We start from the raw sequence: 27,329 nt of genomic DNA, 5'->3' as shown, positions 1-27,329 counted from the left end.
CGTGTGTGTGAGAGGGAGAGAGAGAGAGAGTGTGTGCATGTGTGTGTACATCTGTGCACGTGTGTGTATGTACATTGGTGCAGATTTGTATGACAGATTGATGGGAATTTGTGAGCAAGCACACACATGCATAGATGTACACACACACACACACACATGCACAGATGTACACACACACATGCATAGATGTACACACACACACACACACACACACACATATGCACAGATGTACACACATATGCACACACACTCTTTCTCTCTCAGACAAACACACTCAGGTCTGTTTCTTTTTAAAGGAACAGAAATAGACAGATGTGTGTGAAGTGAAAACGTGAGGAAGTGAAAAAGTGTAAGGGCACAGAAAAGCCAGTCAGAAAGACTGAAAAAGATAGCGAGAGGATGGAGGGTACGAGAGCGAGAGAGGGTAAGAGAAAGAGAGAGGAGGGGGTGGAAAGCTGAAACTTTAGCTTTTTAGACCTTTTTTTTAGCTCCCCCCAGGCATTTTGTGGCTGGTGCAAAAATGTGCTGTATATTTGAAGTGTTGCATCACGTGACACAGGCAGGGTTTATGAATCAAAGCGCATAATGATTTCTTAGTGAGGGAGACCGAGAGAGCGTGTTTGTGTGTTTGTAGAGAACAGGACAGAGCGAGTGAGTGAGTGAGAGAGAGAGAGAGAGAGAGAGAGTAAGAGCAGGAGAGAGAGACAGAGAGAGAGAAAGAGCAGGAGAGAGAGAGAGCAATCGACGGAACTCTGCAGCCTACACTCCCTCTTCACTGTGAAAGGGAGTCCCGACTGAACTGCCGAACACAAACCCCTCTCCTCTTACACTTCTACTCGTCTGTCCATCCGTCCAGCCATTCTCTCCATCCATCTGTCCAGGGAGCGGGTGAGTTTTTACACAAAGTCTATCTTCTATCTGTTATTTCTGCCTCATTTTTCTCTATCTGTTGCAAAGAGGACAAGTCAGAGCAGGAACAAAAAGAAAGAGGGGAAAAAGAAAGACCGGGTGGAGAGATGGAATGGCAGGAAAAGAAAGTTATAAAAGTTTTTTTTCCTTCCTTTTTCCATGGAAGGTTTTAATTGAAGACAGAGATTGACTGAGCAAGTGAGAGACAGAGAAAAGAAGTTGAAAGTTGATCGCTGTTTTTTGTAAGCCGGACCAGATTTCACGTGTGAGCGCAAGAGAATCTCTCTCTTCTCTTTCCAAATGCAAACTGTCATTTATCGGCGAGCTTTGCTGGTGTAACCAATCAATGCTTCCCCAAGCATTTACTGATGGCACAATGAACAGAATGTTAGGTAATGGACAGAATACTGCTCCACAGTCTTAGAACTTAGTTTCCTTATTTAGAGTACACACATTTGTTTCTGGTACAGTCCGGTGAGCGTGTCTCACCGGCAGCTGTTACATTGTATGTGTGAAAGTGGTTTAACCTTGACCTACTGTATGGAAATAAATCATTTTTCTTACTAATAATTTTGACTATCATGGAAGTTATTTTTCGTCTGTCTCTAAATGGTTAAGATTCTTGCCTGGTGACTGAAGTGTGCTAGTAAATTTCAAAAACTCTTCCGGTGGATTTGCCCGTCAAAGTTGTGAATCATTTAATCAAAACACATACTATGTCTATCTCTCCAGAAAGGTAAACAGGTTCCACCTGTTACAGTGCAGCCTAATTAGATAGGTATGAGAGAGACATTATTTGAATATCTGCATTAGTTTGAAAGGCTAGTACATCGACTCATTGTGACTTCTTTGTTTTGTATTAATATAGGCACCCAATCTCAGGGGTGTTCAGTTCTCACCATCTCCACAAACTCAACAAAATATGAATGTAGATTAATTAGACTAATTTGACCCTGTTAATTCATTGAGTTACGTTTGCATCTGGTGCTCAGCTTGTGTTGAGTTTACTTTGAGAGCGGATTGAAGTAATACACAATCATTATGAGGGGAGGAATATTTGCTTTGAAATCACAGTGTGGTCATTATTTACACAGAATATTACTGTCAGATAAATATCTGGGCTTCTCTTCTGAGCCTTTTCCTTGAGTAGAAACTGGATACTCTTGGTCTTGCACAAAAAATAGTGAGGAAAATGGAATCAGTCCAGGATGTAACATTAATCTCAAAAGAAATAAACAACTCTGGGAAGAAGCCACCAGCAAGATGTTTGTCCCTTTCCACCTAGTGTGACAACGCGTGAAATTAACACAACAATGATTCCAGAATAAAAGCCTTTTTGTTAAAATAAGAGGTATTTTTGGAGATGGGGGGGGGGGTTTATTTTGTAGTTTCGTGGTTGTCAGGGGCGATGGGGCTCAGGGCACTGCTCGTCACTATACCGCTTCACAACCGGCGAAAAGGGAGAGAAAAAAGCCCTGACGTTTATTTGGATGATGCCATTTGGAATGTCTGTCGGGGTGTCCTGTAACAGTTCTGGCTGAGGTGCAGGGAGCGGAATCTTCAAACGGAGCGCTAAACGGCAGGGAAAGCGCGGGACCAAGTCCCGAAACGGAGTGAGCCTCTGTCTGAGGAGGAGCACGGGCGCTGTGTGGCAGTGTCAGGACAACAACAATGCAGCTGTGTCTGGCCACCGTGGACTTATGGTCCTTGGAGGGTCCTGTACTGCCCGTGTGTGTGTGTGTGTGTGTGTGTGTGTGGCTTTGTGAGGACACACTCGCTGCTCTGACTCCCTGTGGGGAAAAAGGTCATAAAAGCAGATGCATCTATAAAAAAGCCAATATCCATGTATTGAATATTCAAATAATCATTGCTTTTCATTGTTATTCTTGCATTATTTTCAGAGCATCTGCATTCATTTACTTCATGGGGAGACATTTGTGACTGTGTTGTCCAGACCCTTTTGAGGTCACTAAATATATTGAAGTATATGTGTGTAGGTGGAAGGGTTTATTAATAAAAGGACAGCTCTTCCTTGTTTATTCCAGCAGCCATGAGTGTCCATGCTTGTTGAATGTAAGTGTCTACAGGATGTGTGTCTGCATTTGTGTGTGAGTGACTTCAGGGAATGTGGTCATAGACGTGTCATTGACAGTAATGCAGTTTAATCACCGTCTACCATATTGTGTAATGCTGCGCACTGGATTTTGCAATGCATCAAATACTACTTTAAAAAAAAATCTTTACTTTTGACTCAATGATCTGACAAATGAACACAACATATGTATAATTTATACCAAATTGTACATTTATTGAAATATTAAGTATATGATGCTGGGTATACAATAAATTGCATTTATGGTATGTCTGGCTTCTCCTTACCTCTATGTTACAGCAGGGGTGGATTGGGATGGCTTCCAAAACATTACAGCCTGGTGGACCATCACCTACTACTTACTTATGATTTTACAAACCATATTGTCAAAGGAGTGAATAAAAAATATATATGTATTTATTAATTTATTTGACTATATGGTATAGGCCTACTCAGTCTCACCTTGGCTGCTCTATGTATTTTCTTGAATCTTTCAAAATAAAAATAAAACACAACCCATTCCCCCTCTTTATGCAACAGCTCAAGTTTCTCTGTCCTGTGTTTTTTAGGGCACAGCTATGTTTGACCAGAAAGCAGGGCGACGGAATGCGTTCTGTGATTATACTTACCTCACTTGACAGGCTGGTACTGTTACTGTCTGTCTGGGGAGAATTTTAAAATGTATATGGTCGAAGACTATGTGCATTTTTGCGCTACCTTTACTTCTGTTTTTTATGGGAGCAGCGTCTACATAACTTCTTTAAGTGTATTACACTGTCTCAGTCTTTGTTCGCCAAAGGTGTTTTTCAAGAATGAAAGTCCCTGAGGCTGAAATGCCGTCTGCCTCTTTTCTTTTCTCTCCTTCGCTGTCTCCACCCGTCCGTCATCGGAAAGATGTTTTCATCACTTCTCCCCCCACCTGCAGCCCTCCCTACAGCGTGTATTACCCCCCTTTGCTGTCCCTCCCTACCTTTCGGGTGGCTCCACGTTAAAAGGCGAACTGCCCCCATGTCTAAGTGGTTTAAACAAGGCGTCTCAATATTTCGCCGAGATTGTTTTTCCCCTGTTTGGATTCATTAGTTAAATGAAGTTTCTTCTTCTTTTTTCTATCGTGACTGTCAGAGGTCATGAATCAAATGCGTACGCGTTTGATAAGTATCTTTAGATAATCGCTTATGTAAATTCGTAAATGAACAGTAGCTTTGCCTGCCTAAACGCATCAATTGCAAAATCATGGTTTGGCTACTCATAGGCGATTCATGTCTAAGTTATTGTGAAACTGCTTCTGTCTAATTCCTGTAGTACAAGGTAGGAAAGAATTTGTTCCCGACAGTGTAAATGTCAGAATTCAGTTTGTGACTGATATAGTCCTTGTGACAGTTTGTATCGAACACATTTTAATAATAAAACATCTGAATCAACTGAATCTAGGCAGGCTATTTGTATTGTATCCATCTCCCCAGTTTATCAGTGCTACCATTTACCATTTACAAATTCCCATTTACATACAGGATTCTCTCTTTAATGTTGAATGTTTAAATTTATAGCCTGTTTTCGAGCTTGACAAAATACAAATTTGGTGTCAAGCAACTTCAAATTGTATATAATGCAATTTGGGTTATTTAAGACATTTAATGAGAATGTTTATTTGCCATTATTGAATTAGGCTGGATATACGTATGTTTAGGCTACGGTGCAGGGAACATCGGGACTATCATGACTTGACATCAGTTGTTGCCTGCAAGCTTCTGAACGCTGGCGGTTGCATTTCATTCCTTTGCTCGCGCAACAATCACATCAACCATTTTACTCATATTCAAAAGAATAAGTGGCTGGCTTCAGGCAACGGGGGCTAAAACAGAGGCGAGGCAGCGAGTTGGGGAAGGGGGGATGAAAGTTTTGTCTGAAGGCGGTGTAATTTGGCACAAAGAAAAGGGTGCCTGGTGAAAGTGTCAATTAGGTTTGACCCCTGAACCCTGAACCCTGAACCCGGTGCGCGGCCCAGGGCGGCTAACGGTGACCCCAGTCTCCACCACAAGCCTGCATGCCAACTTACCCGTCTCTTTATATCGGCACAATGTCCTTTAGTCATCAAGTTCTCAACACTTTATTATTAGCATTACGCTTATTTCAAATGTTTCTATACAAGCAGTAGCACCAATCATGATAATCTTTGCATAGCTTTTACCTCAGTAAATGATTTTGAAGACCATTGCTGCAGATTACTTTTCTATGATATAAAAGCTTATATTTTCAAGACAAACTGTTTGTGCATACAGTGGCAAAGGGATGAATACTAAATACATTCCTGCTTCTTCAACTGTACCCGCTACAATGAATAGTTTCACAGTTCCACGAGCCCTATAATGGAAAATGAGAGAAGTGAATGGTCTGGGACCACGCTTCCTGTTTTGGAGTCAACAAACAGGAAGCTGAAATGAGCTTACCTCACCCTGTTTACACGATGATTTGAAAAACTAAAGAACTTTCCAGCATTCCGTCAGGCGATTGCGGTGACTTTTCTCGTACGTCTGCAGCAAATCTGGACGAAGGCTAACCCTCATTCCCAAAAACTGGCAGCTAACATTTGTGAAAAATGAACAGGCTCAGTTATTCCCCCTCCATAAATGAGCACCTCAGTGTAAATAACACGGCAATGACAGGCGAGTTAAAGAGTCTTTTTAAATGGAGAGGAGATGGAGGTAGCTGCTATGGTCTGCCCAAATTATGACTAAGGCCAGGGGATTTGGGGGTAAAAAAATAGCTGGAATCTTTAGCGGTATTATAATTGCAAATGTTGGGCTACTGAATGTGTATGAATCAGTTTCAGAGAGATCCTGACAATGTGTGTAGGGTGTGTGTGTGTTTGATTGTGTTTGAGACACCTTGATTATTTTTATAGGCTGTTTATTTATTTTCATTTAGGCCATTTGCATAATTGAGTAAATTACGCTTTAATTATGTCTTTACACATTCCTCTCTAACATGAAGCTGCACACCAGAGAACATCAGATCCACAAACATCAGGCTTCCAGACTGACTGGTCTGCTAATTAGTATATTAAATCAGAAGTAGCATGTGCAGTCACATATTTTCAAGTTCCTTTTTACCATTGATGTTAAACAGTGAGCATTAACTAATAAATGCTGGAAATACTATCAAAATCAGACAACGGGGCATGTTTTATAAGCGCTGTTAAAGAAAACAGCTTTTAAGCTGGATGAATGTCCCCACAAGCTGTGGTTTATAAGATTGCCTTTTTTACCAGCACACTGCCTTTGGCTGACTTTTGTTTTAGTGCAACTGACACTGCTATGGCCTGGATTCAATCAACAGTTGTCCTTAACTCTGACTCACATTTAAATGCAAGGCTTTCTTCTTAACAAAGAGCATTTCAGAGAGTTTGGGTTCACAAAGACAAAAAGGTAACACTTCATTTTGAGCCAAAGTTAGGGGAAAATGGTTCTTGAATCCAGGCCCATATTCACATTTTATTATATGTATATTACATACACATTATTTACACACCAGCTCACATGTACCTGGTTTAGATTTATATTAAACTTAATCTAAAAAAGGCCATTGATCACATCCACAGTCATTTCATATGATATAGTTTTATCTTGATAGGTTTGTATTTTTATACTACTTTTTTGGACCAGATCTCCAATTTCTTCTGCAAAATAATGTGTATTAGATGCATCAGAATAGAAAATTGTAAGAAATTGCCCTGCGTTTAGTCTTAGCCCTCAGTCTGCAAATCTGTGATGCATCATATCTTCATCACACCCTCAAAATCATGAAGCTAATGGCATAGAAATATCATTAGTGACTGCTTTACATTTCAGAGGTTAGCACCATTAAAGTTATGTAAATATCTTCACAATGTTTCACAGTGTGCCTAGCTTCACAGAACATGTCCTTCTGACTACTCATGCAGGGAGTAAACTGTGGAACTTAGTCGACTCCATTGGAGCGAGTCGTGATATCATATTCCACATGAATATTGAAATTAGGTTCAGAAAGCCTCTAGGACCATATATTAACATTAGCAACATTAGCATAATTGAAAAAATAGGAACGCGTTGGCACTCAATTGTTTTGTGTGTTGAAAATTAGAAATGAAATTAGATCCTAAAAAGAAATTATACGTACAAGCTAGCTTGACCTCTTCTAAATGCCCTCTCTCCAGAAAAGTTTTTTTTAATTTTTTTTTTTTTTTAACAACACATTATCATAACACAGCATGATTGATAGCTGGCAACATTGCATAGTGTGGCTGGTCAAGAATGAAGCATTGAATTAATTGCATCACTGCACCACGCTTTGGCTTTAGTTAAATGGTCTTCGGTCTTAAATTTGAGCAAAAGCAATGTTTTTTTTCATTGTTATTATCTATTTAAAAAACGTAAACTAAAAACGCTGTTTATGTTTTTTAATGAAGTCGCGGTTAAATGAATTTTCTGATCTTAATGAACAAAGTTCTCGTATTGTTCAGGTGACCAGGGCCCCACCTTCAGAGTAGTTTAGGCAGAGTGTAGTAAAGAGCCAGGGTTTATGAGCACAGTTGTTTGTATCGATGTAAGAACGGTTTGTTCCCTGGTCTGTTTTTTAAGCCCTTAAAATGACTCCCTGGAAAAAAGGGGGAAAAGTGGAAAGCCCCGAGATTTTAACGCAAGCTGAGCTGCGTTTAATCCCCGAAGGCAGAGCCGCCAGCAGCCGCCTGCGTGGCCCCCCGGGCGCTGGAGGGGAAGGGGGCCGGGGCGGCAGGTTGAGTCAGGCAGAGGCGGGGATGAGATCACTCCCAAACACCCCCACCCCCCACATCCCCGGACGGGAGCGGTCTACCGGCGGGCCCAGACAGCCTCCGCCATAAAGGCTGCATTGAGGCCTGGACACATAGCGGCTTTTGTTGACAGCCGAAAAGGTGCTTTACCCTGAAGGAGCAGGTCTGTGAGGCAGCGGCTGGCTGCTGTGACTCATTACAGAGAGGGAACAGACTCCGCCAGGGCCCTCATTATTTTTATTTTATTGGGGAAAATAAAACTTTATATATTTTCTCTATGTTTAAACTCTCTGCCTCTCCCTCTCTTTCCAAGACATACACACGGTCACATGCATGCACACACACGCGCGGAGACACACACGCCACACGCTCCTCTCATTCTCGTTGTAAAGCTGCTCCCAATGTGTGACCGATTAATGAGAAACATTTTATTTTCAGTCCCGGGCATGTGAACGCCTTTCTTTCTTCGTTCTTTCTTTCTCGCTCTTCTCTTTCCGTCCCTCGCTCGCTCCTTCTTTCCCTCGTAGCCGTCGAGAGGAGCCTTTCCCGAAATATCTTCCAAATTACAGACCGTTGTGAGTAAAGAACCACACAGAGTAGCACGCATCCTGTCCTTAATTATGAGCCTTCAGCTGGCCTTTTAGCGCCGGCCCCATGCGCTTCAAGGTGAGCGTGCGCTGCTCGGACCGGCGTGTGGAAGTGGAGAACCTTTGGCTTTTCGGGTTTTGGAATCGGGGCCAACCGCGCGCGAGACGGCCCACCGCAACGGCACTTCTGGATGAGGAGGAGCAGACGGCTCTGTTTCAGACGCTCGTCTGGATGAGGAGGAGCAGACGGCTCTGTTTCAGACGCTCGTCTGGATGAGGAGGAGCAGACGGCTCTGTTTCAGACGCTCGTCTGGATGAGGAGGAGCAGACGGCTCTGTTTCAGACGCTCGTCTGGATGAGGAGGAGCAGACGGCTCTGTTTCAGACGCTCGTCTGGATGAGGAGGAGCAGACGGCTCTGTTTCAGACGCTCGTCTGAGCCCTCCGCCGGCCGCGGCTCCTGTTACCCTGAGCGCGGCCGGTCCGCTCGCGTTTACATGTGAATTTAAAAACAATACACCCTCCATTCATCCCAGTCAGCAGACGCTGTTCACGCACCCGGAAGCGTTTCTATTCATTTCGATCATTTGTTGTCACTGTTACTTAAATGGAACTGTTAAAAAAGCCACATTATAGCTCATTTTATATAGTTAGGCAACCGCCTACTCACTCATCATAATTGTACCAAACACAGATATTGAAATGTGCCTTTTTTGAGCAGATCGGGGTTATGGTTTTTCCATACATATTCATGTCTATTAGTGTAACATAGTTGGTACTATTTAACATGAAATGAAACTGTGAAACTAATTTCAAATTCTCATTTCCTCTCACAGGGGAAAGTACTTGGTTTGGATTAGAGTCTGACTTACTCAGAAAATAATTTTAACATTTCACAAACAGTTTCTTGTTGCAAGCGTTCATGCCACTGTCTGTCACCAGGCCCTTGGACTATTGAAAGATTATTTTGGGTGCTGGTCACTGGTCACTGGTCAGTGTACGTTTTCAACTTTAAAGTATAAAGGTGATATCCAGGGCTTCCTGCAATAATGAAAATTAAAAGCATTTCAGTGGGCGCCCTGAAGGCAGTGAAGGAAAGAAACTCACCTGAACCATCACAATGTGTAGCAGTCACCTAGGTGATCCAGGGCAGCCATTTTGTGCCAGGATATTCACCACACTTCCTTTGAGGTGCGGAGTGAGGGACTTTCCATCCAGTCAAGTGGCCACCTTTAACACATGTGCGGTTTGTCTTCTATTATTATCTGTTGGGATGTACTATGTACCCAGGAGGTATATCTGGGAAAATACCGGGGGCATATGATGGGTGTGTGGTGGGTTTTGGGGTACAGGGATGAGTTCACAGATGATGGAGGGAAATGTGGCCCACAACAAGGACAAGGACAGAATTCAGAACTGTTACGAGGCACAGGGAGAATGTGCAGGGTGGAAATAAGGGAGAATCCATTCTGTGTGTGAACCACACTCTCAGAAAAAAAGGTTCCAAAAGGAACCCTGTGATTCCATACCCTATGGAACTAGTCCCAAGGGTTCTTTGTTGGGCAAAATTATTCTTTGCCTGGGAGCTTTCACACCTATGATAGGGGGTTCCATAAAGGACTAAATATGGTTAATCTATGGAGACCAGCCAAACAACCCTTTCAGAACCCTTTTTTCTGTGAGTGAGTGGACAGGCCAGGGAAAATGGCCGAAAATGCACAGGAAATAGTGCGGATGGAAAACACACAGAAGGACATGCATTTCTGTACTCACAAAGACACTCTCACGCATACACAAACACACACGCACATACACACATACGCACAGAAAAACACACGCACGTGCATTAACACACACACACTGAAACACACACACACACGTGCATTAACACACACACGCTGAAACACACACACACGTGCACATACATGTATAAATGCGCATTCGCACACACTCGTACGCGTACACGCACTCATTCGTACGAGCAAGCACACGGTAACTCCCAGGCGCACGTGCACTCGAGCAGAACGTGCAGAGGGGCGGTAGGTGAGAAAACCTGAGAGAGCGGAGCAGGGAGAGCGGTGGCGGTGGTAATGACGGCTGTGAGGGCCCGTCGGGCCCCGCTCCTTCCTGCTCCTGCCTGCCTGCCTCTTCCTGAAACGTGGCCACCTCGGCCTGCCCATGCTCTGGACTCACATGTGGAACAGTTTACTGTAATGGAACTCTAAATTAGCGGCGGTTTGAAGCTGCCTGCAGCAATGGGGTGTAATTAACTGACTGTGTGGAAAGAAAGCGACCAGAAACAGGACAGAGAGAGAGGGGGGGAGGAGTGTGTGTGTGTGTGTGTGTGTGTCGCACAGATTCTCTCATTCCTGGGCAGATTGCCACCCCGCTACCCCAACAGTGCCCCCCAGTGCCCAGACAGAAACACTGCACCTCGTCCTGCGGTTGCTCAACCTACGATAGGCATCTGTTGTTTTATTCTCCCACCCCCCTCTTTTTTCTGAGTATATTCAGAGTTCATTACGAGATGTTTTCTTCTCCTCTCCACCCCCCCCCCCCCCCCCCCGCATCCCCCCAGTAGATCATAAGCTGCACCCATTCCAAAAAGTACAGAATTCCTTGGCTCCTCTTTGTTTACCACATTTAAAAACCACAGCCTGACACCACCCACTCGTAAAGTCACTCTAGGGAAAAAAGTGACCGTGCTCCAGTGTGAGAGATGGAGGGATTCCCTAATTCAGTTTGCCCTCTGCCCGTGCCTGTCCCAGATACAGCTTAAGATGTATGGAGGGAGGATTGTAGAAAGGACAGTCCGGTAGCCCAAGGTGAAGGAAGGAGAGAAAAGGCTTTGGTTGGGTTAATCCCCCCATTCATCAGTCTCTCTTGAGACTTGTGGCTTGTGTTCAGCACTGAATTGTATGTGGTTGTTAAATTTCAGTAGTGAGGTAAAGGTTCAAAAGAAGGTTGGTGTCCTTTTAAGTTCAGAGTCTCTTGGACCTTGGGGTGTAAGGGGTTAAGTGGGCGACCACTGGGCCGTGTCTCTCTCTCGCTCTCGTCTCTCTCTCTCTAAAGCGGTCGAACCCGTGTTTGGGCAGCCAGGAGTGGGGCTGGCTGCTGCATGAGGCTGGCAGAAGGAACAGAGGAGTTCTTTATTGTGGAGTTCTGGTGATTTAAATCATATGGCATTGCCTGGAATCACAGAGCAGTCTGGAAGGCTTTCAAAACTTCAGAAACAAGAGCTCTCTCTCTCCCTCACTCACTCTCTCTCCGTCTCTCTCCCTCCCTCTCTCCCCCTTTCTCTCTCCCTGTCTCACTCCCTCCCTCTCTCTATTTTTTTCTCTCTGTCCATCTCTTTTTCCTATCCTTGGCTCTTTTCCTTTGTTTTCTTTTCTGTTTAGTTTCCCTCTTTCTCCTACCTTTGTTCACACCATTTCCCCTTAATTTATCCCTCCCTATATTTGAAAGGAAAAGCATTCACATTGTTTGTTAAATTTGTCCCTGAGTGACTTTTTATGAGCATAGTCTGTTCCACATACTTGTTTTTATTGGGCTGAAATTAAAGAAACGCGCAGTTCTGCTTCACTGTCCTCACAATGCATGGTCTGTGCATGGTCTGTGTTTGACTAAGAAGTATTTAAAATTGACAGGGTTTTTTTTTTGTGCCATTTTTCCAAAGGTCCCCACAAGTGTCCTTGCAACACAGGTCCTCTGCTAGCCAAAAGTCAGATTTCTTGGGAGGATAAAACCCTTTGGGGAGGCAGTGAATCGTCTGTGAATTTGGGACACATCGACAGAACTGGATCCACCTCAGTGTGACATCACGTCAGGAGGAGGGTCAAAAGAGGGCCGGGACCCCTCGAAGCGTGAGAACGTAAGGATCCCGCCACCCCTGGCCAACCGGTACTTTACAGCCATGGCCACCAACAGAGAGCGGCAGGTTGGCCACATGACCGGCTTCCCACCTGCTGTCTACCCCTTCGCCTTCAACTCCATCCGCAGCCACTCCCCGTTCGACCTGCTGGCCAACAGCAGTCTGTTCGGCAGGTTTGGGGCGGACCTTCCCAAAGAGATGGCAGCATTGTGTAAGTACACTCTCTGATATGGTTTAGCAGAACAATTTGTTACATTAAGTTAACAATGCTTTGGTTCCACCAAGGTAGTCGCTATGTTTCCAATTTGAAAGCTAGAGTTGTGTTTTTTAAGTCAAACAAAATGTCACAGGAAAGACTATTTGGGCTGTAACAGCATGTGGAACAAACAGCAAAACTTGATGTCAACAGAATTTTATTGAATCTCAGAAATGTTGGCTAGATTGGCTTTCTGGAAACTGCCGAAGCCAATGCTCCAAACGAGCGAATGTTCACGCATTCTGTTTCCTTCCTCTGTTTCCTCTTTGTCACTCCATCTTTTCTTCTTCTCTGTTGAGACACTTGCCAATAGTGCGCAAGCCTCGGTTCGTGTAGGAACCATGTTACAGGGGTTTAAGGTGTTCCTTATTAGTGCCAAATGCTCCATTGCAATGGCTTCAGCTGTGTCCGTCCAATGAGAAGGAGCACAGCCGAGGCCAATGTTGCCACAGCGAATGAGGCTGTTAGCATTAGCAGGAGGGAGAGACAGAACCTCCCGAGGAAGTGGTACCAGGAGATACTCTGAGATCAGAGAGCAGGGCGGACCGTAACCCGCCATGGAGTTGCAGGCAGAGAAGGGCCTTCTTTTAAAAAATGTTTCCATTTTCCTTGCGTTGGCAGCGAGCATGCGAAGCCGGCCCCCTTCATGTCTGGAATGGGGCGTAGAACAAGGCGCTCTTTATGCGCTCTGAAGGAACTACGACATTAAAAAGGGGAAAAGAAATATTTTTAAAAAAACAGAGCGTGTTGAAATGGGCGGAGGAGCTGTCAGAGTTTCCACAGCAGATCACAGGGGGTGCTGTTGTCCATCACACTGTCGTAGGAACGACAGAGGGGGGGCATGAGAGAGACGGACAAGTGGAGGGAGGGTGAAAGAGCTTGTGAGATAGAAAGAGTGCGTATGCATGAACACATACATACAGATACACAGGTATGCACACACACACACACAAATCCAGAAAGAACAGACTACGATAACAGTCAATATTATCCATGACGATTGTCATCAGATTAAGAGCCTGGTGACGTCGGCCTCGCGCTCAGCCGGCTGCCCGCGCGCTTTAAGGTGCAGCGGCAGGAATCAGGGCCGTTCGCTCTGGCGGCTGTGTCTTAACGCCCCAGCGGGCCCAGTTTACGCAGCCGTGAGGCACTCTCTGAAAGCGTTTGTACGGTCCTGCGGTCCAGGGCTGACAGGGGCACTGATCCGTCCCGCAGACACGGTTCAACGACCGTGTCGACCGCCGGGCCTTTGGTTCACACGAGCGCGCCGCAAAAATGACCCTTATTTAGCATTTGCCCCCCCTCCCCCTCTTCGGCTCTCCCTTCTGAAATACGCCCCCTGCAGGGCGTTGAGGGAAAGGCAGCGGCCGAGGATCCGACTGTGACGGATTACTGCCGGCCCAAAATAACGGACGGAAGCCGGCCTTTAGCGTATCGCACACCTCGTCCAGGGAGTCCCGTCTGTCGTCCTGCCGTTTATTTAACGCCGTGGCAGAGCTTTTACGAGTTCCTCACCGGTCCCCCAGAGCCGCATGCTAACGCTGTCTTACAGGGACAAGTAGGGGAGAGGGGAAAGGGCTGCTTTTGAGCGAGGAGAGGGCTTCAGAAAGGTATGCTATTGTATTTTGTAACTGTATAGGGGTGAGACAGAGGTTGTATGGGCGTAGAGTAGGCCCAGAATTCCCCCTGTCCCCCCACCCCACCCCCCCGGATGCCTCGTCCCCTGTCTCCCTCTGGTTGAGACTTGCCTAAGCCTTTCAGACGTCAATCACTACCTCCTCCTCGCACTCCCAAACTAATCCTGAAGGTATTTACGGAAGAGAGAGAGAGAGAGAGAGCAAGAGAGAGAGAGAGAGAGCCCCCAGGGTGAGCATGAAGTACAGAGGAATCTGAGAATGCATCCACACACGCAGACACACACACACACACACAGACACACACTCATTTCCCCACACCACACACACACACAGACACATTAATTTCCCCACACCACACACACACATACGCAAACCCACAAAGGCACACTCACACACGCACACACAGAAATATACTTACAATAAACTTAGATACACTCGCACATACACACACAGAAGAATACACGCACATACACACACATAAGCACACAAGCACACACACGTTGTTCTCTCAAAGCATTCAGTCGCTAAAGTGCTTTTAAGGATATTTCATTAATCACGCAAGTACAGTGGTGAGAAAAGATTAATGCTGGGAGTGACGAATGCCTGTGCCGGTCGGGGTGGTGGAAGGTCACGAACTGAGCCGTCGGTGGTGCTCACAAAGACACCCTGTGGACATCCTGTATGGATCGCATCGGGGCAGAACGCAAGGCAGGGAGCCACAAAATCAACCCCAGATCCAGCGCTTGTGTGGAGCTGTTGCTTCTGGTACGGAGGCATTTTGGAACTTTGTATTTTCAGTGTTTTGGCAGTTAGAAAAACGCAAGTTTGGAGTTTAGAAAGGAATCTTTTGCACTGAAGTGCAGTTATCACAGGCAATTAAATTGCCACATGTGTACGCATGCACACAGACACACAGTGTTTTTTACATTAATATGAAGTACATTCTCACTTATTCCATCCTTTCACATTCACATACACAGATCAAACGGTGTCAAAGTACTGGGTAAAGATTTCAGGCCAAAATATATTGGTCATTAATCCATATAGGATCAAGGACATATGGCTCCCACATTCATTTACACATACATGTCTACCTTTGCTCAAACTGGGGGGGGGGGGAAGTATTTAAAAAAAAACACCAAAAAAAAAACAAGTCAGACCAAGTACAACTGAGAAGCCTTTTTGAAAGCAGGAGTCTGGTTCGCTTGTCTCCTGCATTGTAGTCTGTCTGCCGATTTGACTGCAACAAAGCCCTGCACAAAAGAACAGGCACAGAGGAGCGGGTCTTTAAAGTGTTGCATTCTTCTGTCGATTTGAGCTCCGTGCTGAATTGCTTTTCACCGGCAGTGCTGGCCCCGCCTCTGCTGGCTGGCGTTCCTGAGTGCTAAGCCATTTAGACAGGTCACCGGTGCCTCCCATATCTACAGTGTTGGCAACAAGTTTAGAAATACCTGTTTAGCACAAAGACGGGAGGGAGGGAGGGAGGGATATGTCACAGCGCCTTGTGTGGGTAAACCGGCTGCATTTTCGCACAAGTACGACACTGACTTGAAGATCTAGATTCTATTGTCCCTGTTCGCGTCTGTGAGCAGCTTTGAATAAAACGATGTGGAATGTGTATACGCTGTATAGTGTTTGTGTTTATGTGTGGGCATCTGCATGTACCTGTGGGTGTTTGTGTCAGTGTGCATCTGTGCATGTTTGTTTGTGTGTGTGTGTGTGTGTGTGTGTGCGTGTGTGCGCGCATGTGCATGCGTGTGTGTTGCAGTGTGGTTATGAGTGCCTGTAAGTACATGTGGGAACACATCTGTGTGTGGTTGTGTGCGTGTGTGCACATACATCTGTGTGATTTTAATGTGTTTGCGTGCATGTGTGCGTTCGTCAATTATGTCGGAGTGTGCCTGCGTACAGTATGTGCCCTCTGCATGTGCATGTGGTCATAGGAGTACGCATAACCGCGGGTAAGTGTATGTGCGTGCGTGTGCGAATACATGTGTGTATTTATGCAGACATGTGTGTGTGCATACCTCTCCTGTGACAGGCTGTACGGGTGAATGCGCAGGCGTGTGTGTGCATATCTTCAGCCGACCGCAGTGCGCGCGTAGTGCCGTCCGTGGGTGACAGCGTGTAGCGTCAGTGTGTCTGCGCTCAGAATGTGTTATCTCCCATCCCTGTCATTACCCCAGTGGCAGTTATCGCCATTTACTGTCCCACGACTTCTGCCGCACGGACCCGTCAGAATGAGTCCTCTCTGTCGCAGGGCAGGGGCGGAGGGGGTCTTCGGCCCACGTCGGTGAACTGGGTCAGTACTCTTCTGTACTCTTCGTCTGGAGCGTGAGCCCCGAAATGGCCTGTTCCAGCAGCCTGCTGCGTCAGATCTGCGCTGTGGTCGGGTTGCGGTCTCAGTGATTCAGCTGGAGGGCCTGGCCTCACGCTCCACAGCGCAGCGTCATTCAGACAGGCCTCTGCGCAACATGTATTTTGTTCCACACAAATGCACTTTTAACTTTTAACCTGCGCTGCAGTTTCATGCACTTTTTCATTGCGAATAGCAAGCACAACATGCCCTCTATTGGCAGAGTTTCCGCTTGACTGTTGACGTGCCGCTAACTATTGTTGAATTATATATGTGAGGCAGTGCATTATTGTGCAACTACTGGAGAATTCAGAACTGTCTAATCCCACAGAAATGATATTCAATGGTAACACCCTCTTGGTCTTGGGCTTGCTAATCTAATACTAAGCTGTGACACTGGAGTGGGGAATTAAAAGGTTCTAGCCAGGACAAGTTTGAAACTGTGTTTTTGAAGCTTTGTTTGCAATGCATCTGTGTATGTTTAAAATGGTTTTAAGTTCAGGTGTTTAATCTGTTTAAAAAAGAAAAGGCATTGTGTCAACAACATATTTTACTTGTGCAATGAAATATATATAAGTCCTTTAAATGGAACAGAAGCAGTCCAGTGCCATTACTTTTCATCAATATAGTTTTGGTCCCTTGCTCTAAAAATTAAACTCTAAACTCTCATAGCTATAACTTTCCTTACTTCTGCAAAAGTCAATATGATTCAGCAACCTGCTGCCTGTCAGTAGGTTAAAGAGGATTGTGAGCAATGTTGTTTGCTTGTTGACTTGGCCTTTGGGTGCAGACGGCTCCTGGAAGGCCTTATCCTTGGTCGATCTGACAGGAACTCTGTCTTTCCACGAAGCTGTAAAACTGGGCTTTGGCTTGCAGCGAAACGTCTCTGCTTTTACGAGCGTCAGAATCGCTGCATCCGATCTGAGTTCATGAGCCCGTCACGCTCAAGAGAAGCCTGAAAAAAGGCGAAATATTTGCCCTGTGGTGCTGCTCTGATAGGCCCAGGCTGCCAGGAAAAGCCACGGGTCACGCAGAATGGCCAATGAAATCGCTCTATTAGTGTTTTTTGTGGGAGGAAGGTCCGCCTTCCTGCGCGGGGTAAGGGGGCATTGGGGGGAATGTGATGTCACATCTCACCCATGTCACACTGCTGTGAGCGGCCATTTTGAACATTTTTATTACGGGGGTCAAACACATAGAGGGACTTCAGGGCAGTTAGGGTGAGACAATCTATCTATTACAGATCTAATAACATGCCTCATGTCAAGCATCATCATTTGGGATTACTCATTACTGAAGAATAACCCCTTGTGATTAGCTAGTGACAATTCACATCTGCTTTCAAATGAACTAACTAAAATGAAATATCAGTCATTAAAAATGGTTCAGATCTGGTTTGATTTTTTGCGTTGCTGCTGCTTTTTGTTTAATGACAGGGAACGGCTTGTTTCACAGATGTTTCTAAAGCACAGTTTGGTGCAGAAATGTCACACTAGCACTTTCAGTTACACTGAGAAGACCCAGCTGAGCACATCCTGGCCTTTTCCAGTCTGCTGCGTGCCATGCTCTGTGAAATGAGCTCACTGCCCCCGCAGGACATACAAGGAATTGCAACCTCGTCACTTTGCTGACAGTGGAACTCCAAACATTCTCCAACTCACAGAATGATATTCTCTAAAATTACACAGAATTGCAGGTTTTATGTTACAAGTAAAAAAATAAGAAATGAAAATTACACAGAACTAGAAATATTTTCCACAAACAAGCATTCAGAAATACGCAGACACACATACACACGCAAAAGCAACAAACACAAGCACTCACTTGAGGGCAAAGATAGGCTGCAACGGGTCTAGTTGCGATGCTGACAGGTCCAAGCTCATTGAAGCTGCCACACACTTGCAACTTTTAGTTCAGACGCCTTTTTTTATTAACTTCCACATTTCACACACACACACACACACACACACACACACACACACACACACACACACACACACCAGTCATAATTGTTACGGTACCTCCCAGAAACTTTGAAAATCGGAGCCAAGTACATGGAGTACATTCAGAGTAGGGGTTAAATATGCATCGTACATGGGTCAGGCGGTATAGACTCAATTTCATAGTTAAACAGTCTACACAAAACAGAAGGCCAAACCACCAACCGCCAACCGTTGGGCCATATTAGAGGTAGGAAGATATTTGAAATTAAATGTAAGCAGTAGAGTTACAGAGCGGTTTAAGAAGAAGAGCACAGGGAAATGAAGGTCGCCATGGTGCTGAGGCACAGGCAGTGCATTGTACCAGATTATTTATTAATATAAATGTGGAGCTCAAATACTGGGCTGCAGACCAGCACACAGTTGGCTAGGGCCTGCGCTTGTTTGCACGCACACATGTACTGTAAGTTTCTGCCTGTGTAACTGTCTGCCCCTATTTTTATGTGTGTGTGTGTGTCACTCTGTTTGTACATGTGCGTGTTTTTCTGTTTGCTTGCGTGTGTGTGTGTGTTTTGTGTATGTGTGTGTGCTTATGTGTGTGTTTGTTTTGTGTGCATGTGTTTGCGTGTGTGCTTGTGCAAGTGTGCGTGGATGTATCTGTGTGTGTAGACTCTCGAGTGAGTGAGAGTGAAAGACTGAGTAGGAGTGTTTGTGAGAAAGTGCGCTCCTGCTTTTTGGACCTCGCCCTTTCACAGTCCTGCTTTCGCCAAATCTCAACTCTACTGTTCTCACAGTCCCGAAACGTCCCAAATCACCCCCAACAACCTCCCCCCCCACACACACAAACACACACAGCCTCCCCTGACCCCACGTGAGGCCCTGTCTGTTTATCTCAGCTTTTTCATAAAACACACAGTTGATGTGAAAGTGTATGGTGAGGCTGTGCACCAGTCATTGTGAAAGGACCGCTGTGACTGCAAGGCTGGCATTATTACAGTGCCTCCTTCCTCTCTGCTGCCAGATCACGAGAAGCTGTGCTTTGGAGATTAAAAAAGTCTTCCGTTTTTATTCAGCTACGAGCCACTTTGTTTCTGTTTTTGCGTGAGGTCAGAAGAAGCATTTAAATAGAAAAGAGGTGAGAAGAGAGGGAGAATGGGGGAACGTGGGTGATGACATGCGATGACATATGAAGATGGAGAGGCCGGGGCGGCGGAGGGGTGGGGTTTTCGGCCCGGCAGCACGAGTGGGCACCAGCCAGACAGGGGCTGGCCAATGAGAAGCGCGGTGGGCGGGGCTTCCGCCGGGGAAGTTGGCATGGCCAACTGGAGGAGAGGTGGCAGTTCTGTGCTAGCTGAAGCTGGCTTTGTGCCTTTCATTTTGCCTTTCATATAATTCATATTGGAATGAAAAGGTCAGTTAATGTATTTGTTAATGGTTAACTAATTATACATTCATCCTATGGTTTGCTAATGTATAAATATGCAACAAATACGTTAGGTGTTAACAAATGCATTAGCTAATGAAAAGTAAATTTTGTGCTTAATTATTGTATTTGTCCATCACTAATTCCTAATGCAGACTATATTAGTTAATGCCAGTTCATGTACCTTATTGTGTGACCATTAAGTCTTTCCCTTACCTCTTAGTTATTTCAGTCAGTCAATCTATCAGTCTTCATTTCTATAGTGCTATAGACAATGAGGTTGTTATAGTGTAGTTCACAATGGACATTTTCCAGAGGAATAAAAACACATTTGGGGCCACTTTGGGGGAAATGCTGGAGCTGATTTAGGAAAAATCGGAGCAATGTTTTCATCTTTACCGTCCCCGAGTGGCCACCCAGGGTGGTCCACTGATGGAAACTCACTTCTGTCATGATACAACAGAGATCGCATGCAGAAGGAAAACTCACTTCTGTCATGATACAACAGAGATCACATGCAGAAGGAAAACTCACTTCTGTCATGATACCACAGAGATCACATGCAGAAGGGAAACTCACCTCTATCATGATACAACAGAGATCGCATGCAGAAGGAAAACTCACTTCTGTCATGATACAACAGAGATCGCATGCAGAAGGGAAACTCACTTCTGTCATGATACAACAGAGATCGCATGCCGAAGGGAAACTCACCTCTGTCATGATACAACAGAGATCACATGCAGAAGGGAAACTCACCTCTGTCACGATACAACAGAGATTGCATGCAGAAGGGAAACTCACTTCTGTCGCGATACAACAGAGATCGCATGCAGAAGGGAAACTCACTTCTGTCGCGATACAACAGAGATCGCATGCAGATGGGAACTCACCTCTGTCACGATACAACAGAGATCGCATGCAGAAGGGAAACTCACTTCTGTCACGATACAACAGAGATCGCATGCAGAAGGGAAACTCGCCTCTGTCACGATACAACAGAGATCGCATGCAGAAGGGAAACTCACTTCTGTCACGATACAACAGAGATCGCATGCAGATGGGAACTCACCTCTGTCACGATACAACAGAGATCGCATGCAGAAGGGAAACTCACCTCTGTCATGATATGATAGAGATCACACAGGTGGACTGTGTGGCAGAAGAAAGTGCAGGTTTGAGGGGAAGGGGGGTGGATGTCATGTGACTTTTTGTTCAGCCCAGCAGAAGTTAGACTTTGGTGCAGAGGGCATAGTGGCCCGTTGTTTACTCATAATGGAGAGTAAATCTATCACAGTAAAGGTATCAATTCAGACATATAGTATCTGCTGTTGACTTGGCAGAATATGAATGTAGGAGGCAGAAAGATGACCTGGGCTGGGGCCAAAACTAAGATGGCAGCTCCTCTTATGCCTCAACCCAGATCATGTGACATCTTAATAACTGTGCAGCAGGCAGGGGGATGTAGGGTTGGGGGGGGGGTTCCGGAGTGTATTTTTTCAAGACTTTATACAGGAACCTCCTTTTGACACCCCATCCCGTTACCCCCCCACCCGCCCAACTCTGGTCACGGTGGTGCCTCAGCGGGCGGCGAGGGGCGGGGGTGGGGAGTAACCTGAGCTCCAGGGGGCTGGCGGGTGAGCTGTCCTGGGCGCGAGTCTCCGGGTCCTGCAGTGGGAAGGCCCGGAGTCTCTCTCTCTTGTTTTTTCCCTGCCACGGGCAGAAAGAGAGGAGGAGAGAAGCGATCATTGTTTGTTTGGTTATCGGCCCGTGTGGGCGGTGGTGCTGCTGGCAGTAGCCCGGTCAGAGCTCTCTCTGAGGGGCCGCCATGTCCCTGCCTACAGCTCACTCACAGAAGTGTATTATTGTCCGCGCATGCCAAGGGGTGGGGGGGTGGGGGGGGGAGTGGAGAGAGGAATAATGGGCCTCCTTTTTCCTGTCTGCATTCCCCCTCCACTTCTCTCTCTCTCTCTCTCTCTGTCTCTCTGTCTCTCTCTCCAGTTCTCTCTTTCTCTCTCTCTCTGTTCCACAAGCCTGAGGCAGGGGGAAGGTGGGGGGGGGATAATTGTCTCAAGGTGTGGAGTATGGAGAGGAGGGCTTTGCTGGCTGAGACTGCACAGCTCCACACCATGACAGAGGAGGGAGGGAGGGAGAGAGGGAAGAAGAGAGGGAGAGAGAGGGAGAGAGGGAGGGAGGAAGAGAGGGAGAGAGAGGGAGGGAGAGAGAGGGAGAAAGAGAGTGAGAGAGAGGGAGGCAGGGAGAGAGGGTGAGAAAGAGGGAAAGAAATAGAAGGAGGCAGGGGAAAAGATGGGGGGAGACAGAAACTGTTCTTTTCTATAAACTTTTTATTGTGGTTTTTTGTTTCTTCCAATTTCATTACAGATTGTTCAATTGTATGGCTTTCCATTGTAATTGTAATTTATCTTCTTTTTGATGGTTGTTCTTTTTATAAAGGGAGGAGCTTGGGTTCACAATTTTGTTTTTGTAAAAATCTTTTGGCAGTAATGGAAACGGGCCATTCCAATGCTTTGAACCCTTGAGTCCTTGAAAGAGAGAGAAAAGGGGAGAATGGCCGGGGAGGGAAGGAGAGGGGGAAGTATGTGTGAGAAAAAAAAAAAGAGAGAAGGAGCTTTTTGAGTGAAACTTTATTTTTCCTTCAGTTGGTCACTGCAACATCGCCCTGTGCGTGACTGTCTCCCCCCTCCGTTTCCAAAACAGTGGATAAAGCTCATCCAATGACCTCTCACAGAGGGGACGGGGTGAGAAGGGGAGACAGGTGAGAGTGAAAGAACGCATGACACAGGAAACGTGCGAGGGTGAAGGTTCATTTTTTTTAGTCATTTGTCGCAGAAAGAGTCCGAAAACTTAACGCACAGGTATGCAAACTGAGCACGGGCAGACCATGGACCAATAGTTACTATGAGATCATTAGAATATGAACAGGGTGAAGTCAGAAAAGAGGAGAAAAAGAGCTGCAGAGGTAGAGAGGGAGAGAGAGAGAGAGAGAGAGAGAGAGAGAGAGAGAGACGGAGGAGCAGAGTGGAGGATAAGTTTGGGGGGAACGTTAGTGGCCCAGTGGGGGTTTCTTCCAGAGTTCAGCCTTCTTGAACAGGCAAGGAAAGGATAGGAAAGAGGTTGGGGGTATGGGGTCAGCAGTATGTATTGAGTGTCCAAACTCACTAGGTTATGTTTCTTGGCTTTGGAGGGTTGGTTCTAATGTAACAGAAGGAGCAGATAAACAGAGAAATGTGCTGTTGAGTTGAGCTATGAGAGCAAGAAGCTATATGCGCAGGAGAAAGATAGTGTAATAGTCTGGAGAAATGACAGGTGAGAGCTCATTTTGGGTCAGGGATGGAGATGAAACGGGGTCAAAACACTCACACATGTACACACACACACACACTCACAGTCAGGCATGAACACACACACTCACCCACACACATACTGTACACACACATACATACACACCAGGGCACAATCATACACACGCATGTATGCACAGATGCATGCATTCATTCACACGAAAATACTCAACACACACACACACACACATGCACATATACACTATGTGAGTACATAAAAGTGAAGCCCTAGCCAGCAATATGCTACTCATTTGTACCCGAAGACAACATTACTTTCAGGGTACATTTGATCCTGAAGAACAAAAATGTACCTCCACTGTCACTTTATTTCTCAGAGTGGACATAGTACGAAGGGATCCATGCACAAACATATATACACGCCCACACATTAATATCCTTTTGACTGAAGGAGTGGGGACTTGGCAGCGCAATACATTGTCAATTGCCGCAAACTGAGGTAACAGTGAGTAACATGCACACCAGAAAGCAAAATTAAATTATTATAGTTCATGCCATTTTGTGTTATCCTCTAGTTGTAGAATTTTGTTTCTGTCTTCTGTATTCTGTTTATTGTAGTTCAATTATTATTGGCTATCTGTTATGTTTGTTGCTATGGCAACTATAAGTGTGCCCTTACCATGCCAGTAAAGCTTATTTGAATTGAATTGAGAGGGGGAGCAGGGAATAGAGAGGGAGAGAGGGAGGGGGAGCAAACAGTACAGTATGTACCGTCATGGAAATAATAATGTGGTCTGGAGGCCATTCCAATAAAAGGGTTATTGAATCTGGGGGACTATAGAAAGCAAGATAGAGAGAGAGTGTGTGTATGTGTGAGAGAGAGTGAGAGTGTGTGTGTGTGTGTGTGTGTGTGTGTGTGTGTATTTGAGAGAGAGAAAGATTGTGTGTGTGATAGAGAGTGAGAATGTGTGTGTGTGTGTGTTTGTGAGAGTGAAAGATTGTGTGTGAGAGAAAGAGTGAGAGAGAGTGTGTGTATTTGAGAGAGAGAAAGATTGTGTGTGAGATAGAGAGTGAGAGTGTGTGTGTGGGGGTGTGTGTGTTTGTATTTGAGAGAGAAAGATTGTGTGTGAGGTAGAGAGTGAGAGTGTGTGTGTGTGAGTGTGAGAGAGTAGGGGGTGAGTGAGAGAAAGATTGTGTGTGTGAGAGAGTGAGAGAGTGTGTGTGTATTTGAGAGAAAGATTGTGTGTGAGATAGAGAGTGAGAGTGTTTGTGTGTGTGTGTGTGTGTGTGTGTTTGAGAGAGCAAAAGAGTGTGTGTGTGTGTGAGTGTGAGAGAGTATGGGATGAGTGAGAGAAAGACAGACTGAAATAGTGTGTAAGAGTGAGCATGCACGCACTCACGGTTGTGTGTGCCGTGAGTCACTGAATGACAGAGAGAAATAGAGAAAGGCAGGCACTGCGATAGAGAGAAAGGGAAGAGAGAATTCACTTCAGCCTACGATAGAGCAGAGGAGCGGGCAGAGAGAGAATGAGAGCGAATGAGATGGCATGAAAGGAAAGGGGTGAGCTGTAGGAGTAAATGGGAGTGCTACCTACTTCATTTATACTAGCATTAACCATAAGCTGTGTTGGCAAAACAATCAGATTACATAAGTGTTGTCATAGCACTCTACCAACAAAAGATTTCCAGAACCTCCACCCAACAAGATCCCCAGACCCCCAGCCACAACTTCCCCAGCTGCTTTCCATCTCTTCCCAGAGCCGTTTCGCGTGCTAATCACCTCAGGCCTATTGATAAAGTTTTAGGCACTTGCTGTGGGAGGGGGTTTGAGGTGAGAAGTCTCTGAATAATTGAAAATGAGGTGTTGTGGGTAATGAGGGCAGCCACAGGCAGTTTGTGTGTGTGTGTGTGTCGGGGGGGGGGGATCTTCAGAGGATTATCTCATTATTTTTGTCATGGGCAACAAAATCAATAATAGATAGATAGGCATAATGTATAAAATGTGGTATCCACCAAAACCTCAGAGAGGGATGGTGGTGGTAGTAGAAGTTAATAAAAATAAATGTAAAAAATATAAAAAAAGAGTGGAGATAAAAAGTATAACATGAGAATATAAAGTGCGCATGCTATGTTTGTATGTGTTTTGTGCGCTCACATGCATGTATGTGTGCATGTGTGTGTGCCTGTTTGCTTGTGCGCATCTAAGCTGGCCTGTGTGTGTGTGTGTGTGTTTAAGGAGAGTCACAGCGAACAGCACAGATTGACAGGAAATGGTGTCCTTTCAGAAGCTGCTGAGCTGTACCAAATGAGCCTGGCTGGCGGGGGGGTGATGGTGGGGGAGCTCTGTCATACCAGCCAGCCTCTCGTTGCGTTCAGCTGTTTTCTTCTCAGGAATCCCCTTTCGGTTTGCTGCTGCCCGAGCACCCATTTCAGTTAAGCGCTGCGGTACTGATGCTAATTACTGTCTATTTTCTTCAATTCAAATACTTAAATGTGAATTTAGGCCTTACTTACACAGACACACACACAGCTACTGTAACGCTGCTCATAGAAACCACAATCATATGTAAAGTCAAGAATTATTCACGTAGGATTTCGGTTTTTTCTGTGATTTTATGACCCCAGACTTTTACCCCAGGTTTAATTAAAGTAAAAAATATTGATGTAATCCTGATGTAACAGGTGATGGTGGGAATGTGGGTAGATCCATGATATCTCTCTAGGTCTGTGTATTGTGCGTATGTGAGTGTATGTGCATGTGTGCATGCGTGCGTGTGTATAATAATGATACAAAAGAGAAAATTTGTCTGCGTTCGTTTATTTGCCAGTGTGTGTTTGTGTGTGTGGGTGTGTGTGTGGTTTCCCTTTGTCCTGCCTGAACACACTCGGCCTGTTTACCCACCTGCTGTGGTGTAGCAGGACGCATGTCCGTGTCTTCGTCCTGAATGCATACTCCCTCTCTCCATCTCTTCTCATTCATCAGGTGATATGGCACGCAATACGCGCTTTACGCTTTCTAAACAATATATACTGTGTGCAATACAACAGTGTGTTTATGCGGATCAGGAGGAATACTGACTGATTTGGCTCAAGCAGAATAGTTGCGTGGTGTTTCCATCGAAATTTGGATCAAATCCTGGTGATTGTATAAAGGATTGAGCAATAGGTTCTCAGTTAGGGTCACCACCACGATAACCGAAATTCTTGGCAAAGCTACCACAGATGCACATTCATTGGTCGACTGTGATCTTTTTGGCTTTAAAAAATGTTTTTAAGCAGTTGTTTTGGCAAACGTCTGGCCAAAAACGTTTTTCATTCCATGGAACTTTTCCTCTGGAGACTCCTTAAGTCTTAAATCTCTGCTGCTAGAGACAAATTTCCTCTTCCTTTAATTATTTTTTTCATTAATTCCAGTAGGCATAAGGGCATACTTTTTTGTAGAAATTTTTTATTTTGTGGCATTTAGTCCCTAACTTCAGCTTATAATAGCTTTGCTTGTGCTGAGATGTCAACAATTCACAAGGCTATCTATCTCATGTATGATTGACGTATATGAGCTAGCCAGTCTGTAGCGCCCATCTTCAGCTGAGGCGGTGAGCGCCGTACACGGCAGAAGCCAGGCTAAAGGAGGTCAGAACAGACCCCAAACACATCTTTTACGTGCTCCGGTTTGATCTCCCATAAACCTATCACCATAATGAATGCTGAAGCCCATAAACAACGAGTTTTGTGAGTGCTGAGCCAGGCACGGAAGGTCGTTCGTCCACCATTTGTGTGCGGTGAAGCCATTTGTCACTTTTTTTTTGCATTGCCATTCCATTTCCGGTCTTTTAGCTGTCTTCTGGAATTGTCTCTGGGAGCTGTGAATGTTTGCTTAATACTTTGGGAACCACTTGCATGTTGTATTTTGTTCTGACTGGGGGCAGGGGAGGGGTGGGACGTGAGGGATTTTAGTGTTCTGTATTGGGAATAAGGCACCGACTTATGGGGATATGGGGGGAGGGACACCCATCATTGAGAGAGAGAGAGAGAGAGAGAGAGAGAAATAGAGAAACAGAGAAACAGAAAGAAACAGAAAGAAACAGAAAGAGAGATTGGCACAGGGAGGGGTTGTGTTTGTTCTCATCTGTAAAATATGAAACACAAAGAAGAGG

At 45.4% G+C, this 27,329-nt stretch overlaps 1 protein-coding gene across 1 annotated transcript in view; it reads left to right on the top strand.

Annotated features, from left to right (window-relative positions):
• Nucleotides 1-663: 663 nt before the first annotated feature.
• The window catches only part of LOC133109802 (retinoic acid receptor gamma-A), a 55,598-nt gene continuing 28,932 nt past the window's right edge, over nt 664-27,329 (top strand). The window contains exons 1-2 of the mRNA XM_061219412.1: nt 664-888; nt 12,049-12,454. Coding sequence (XP_061075396.1) covers nt 12,286-12,454 — 169 coding nt within the window. The 5' untranslated portion in view covers nt 664-888; nt 12,049-12,285. The remainder of the gene's footprint in view (nt 889-12,048; nt 12,455-27,329) is intronic.

This window comes from Conger conger, chromosome 14 (assembly GCF_963514075.1).
Source record: "Conger conger chromosome 14, fConCon1.1, whole genome shotgun sequence".
NCBI classification, from domain to species: domain Eukaryota; kingdom Metazoa; phylum Chordata; class Actinopteri; order Anguilliformes; family Congridae; genus Conger; species Conger conger.
This window is presented reverse-complemented; position numbering and strand designations above follow the sequence as displayed.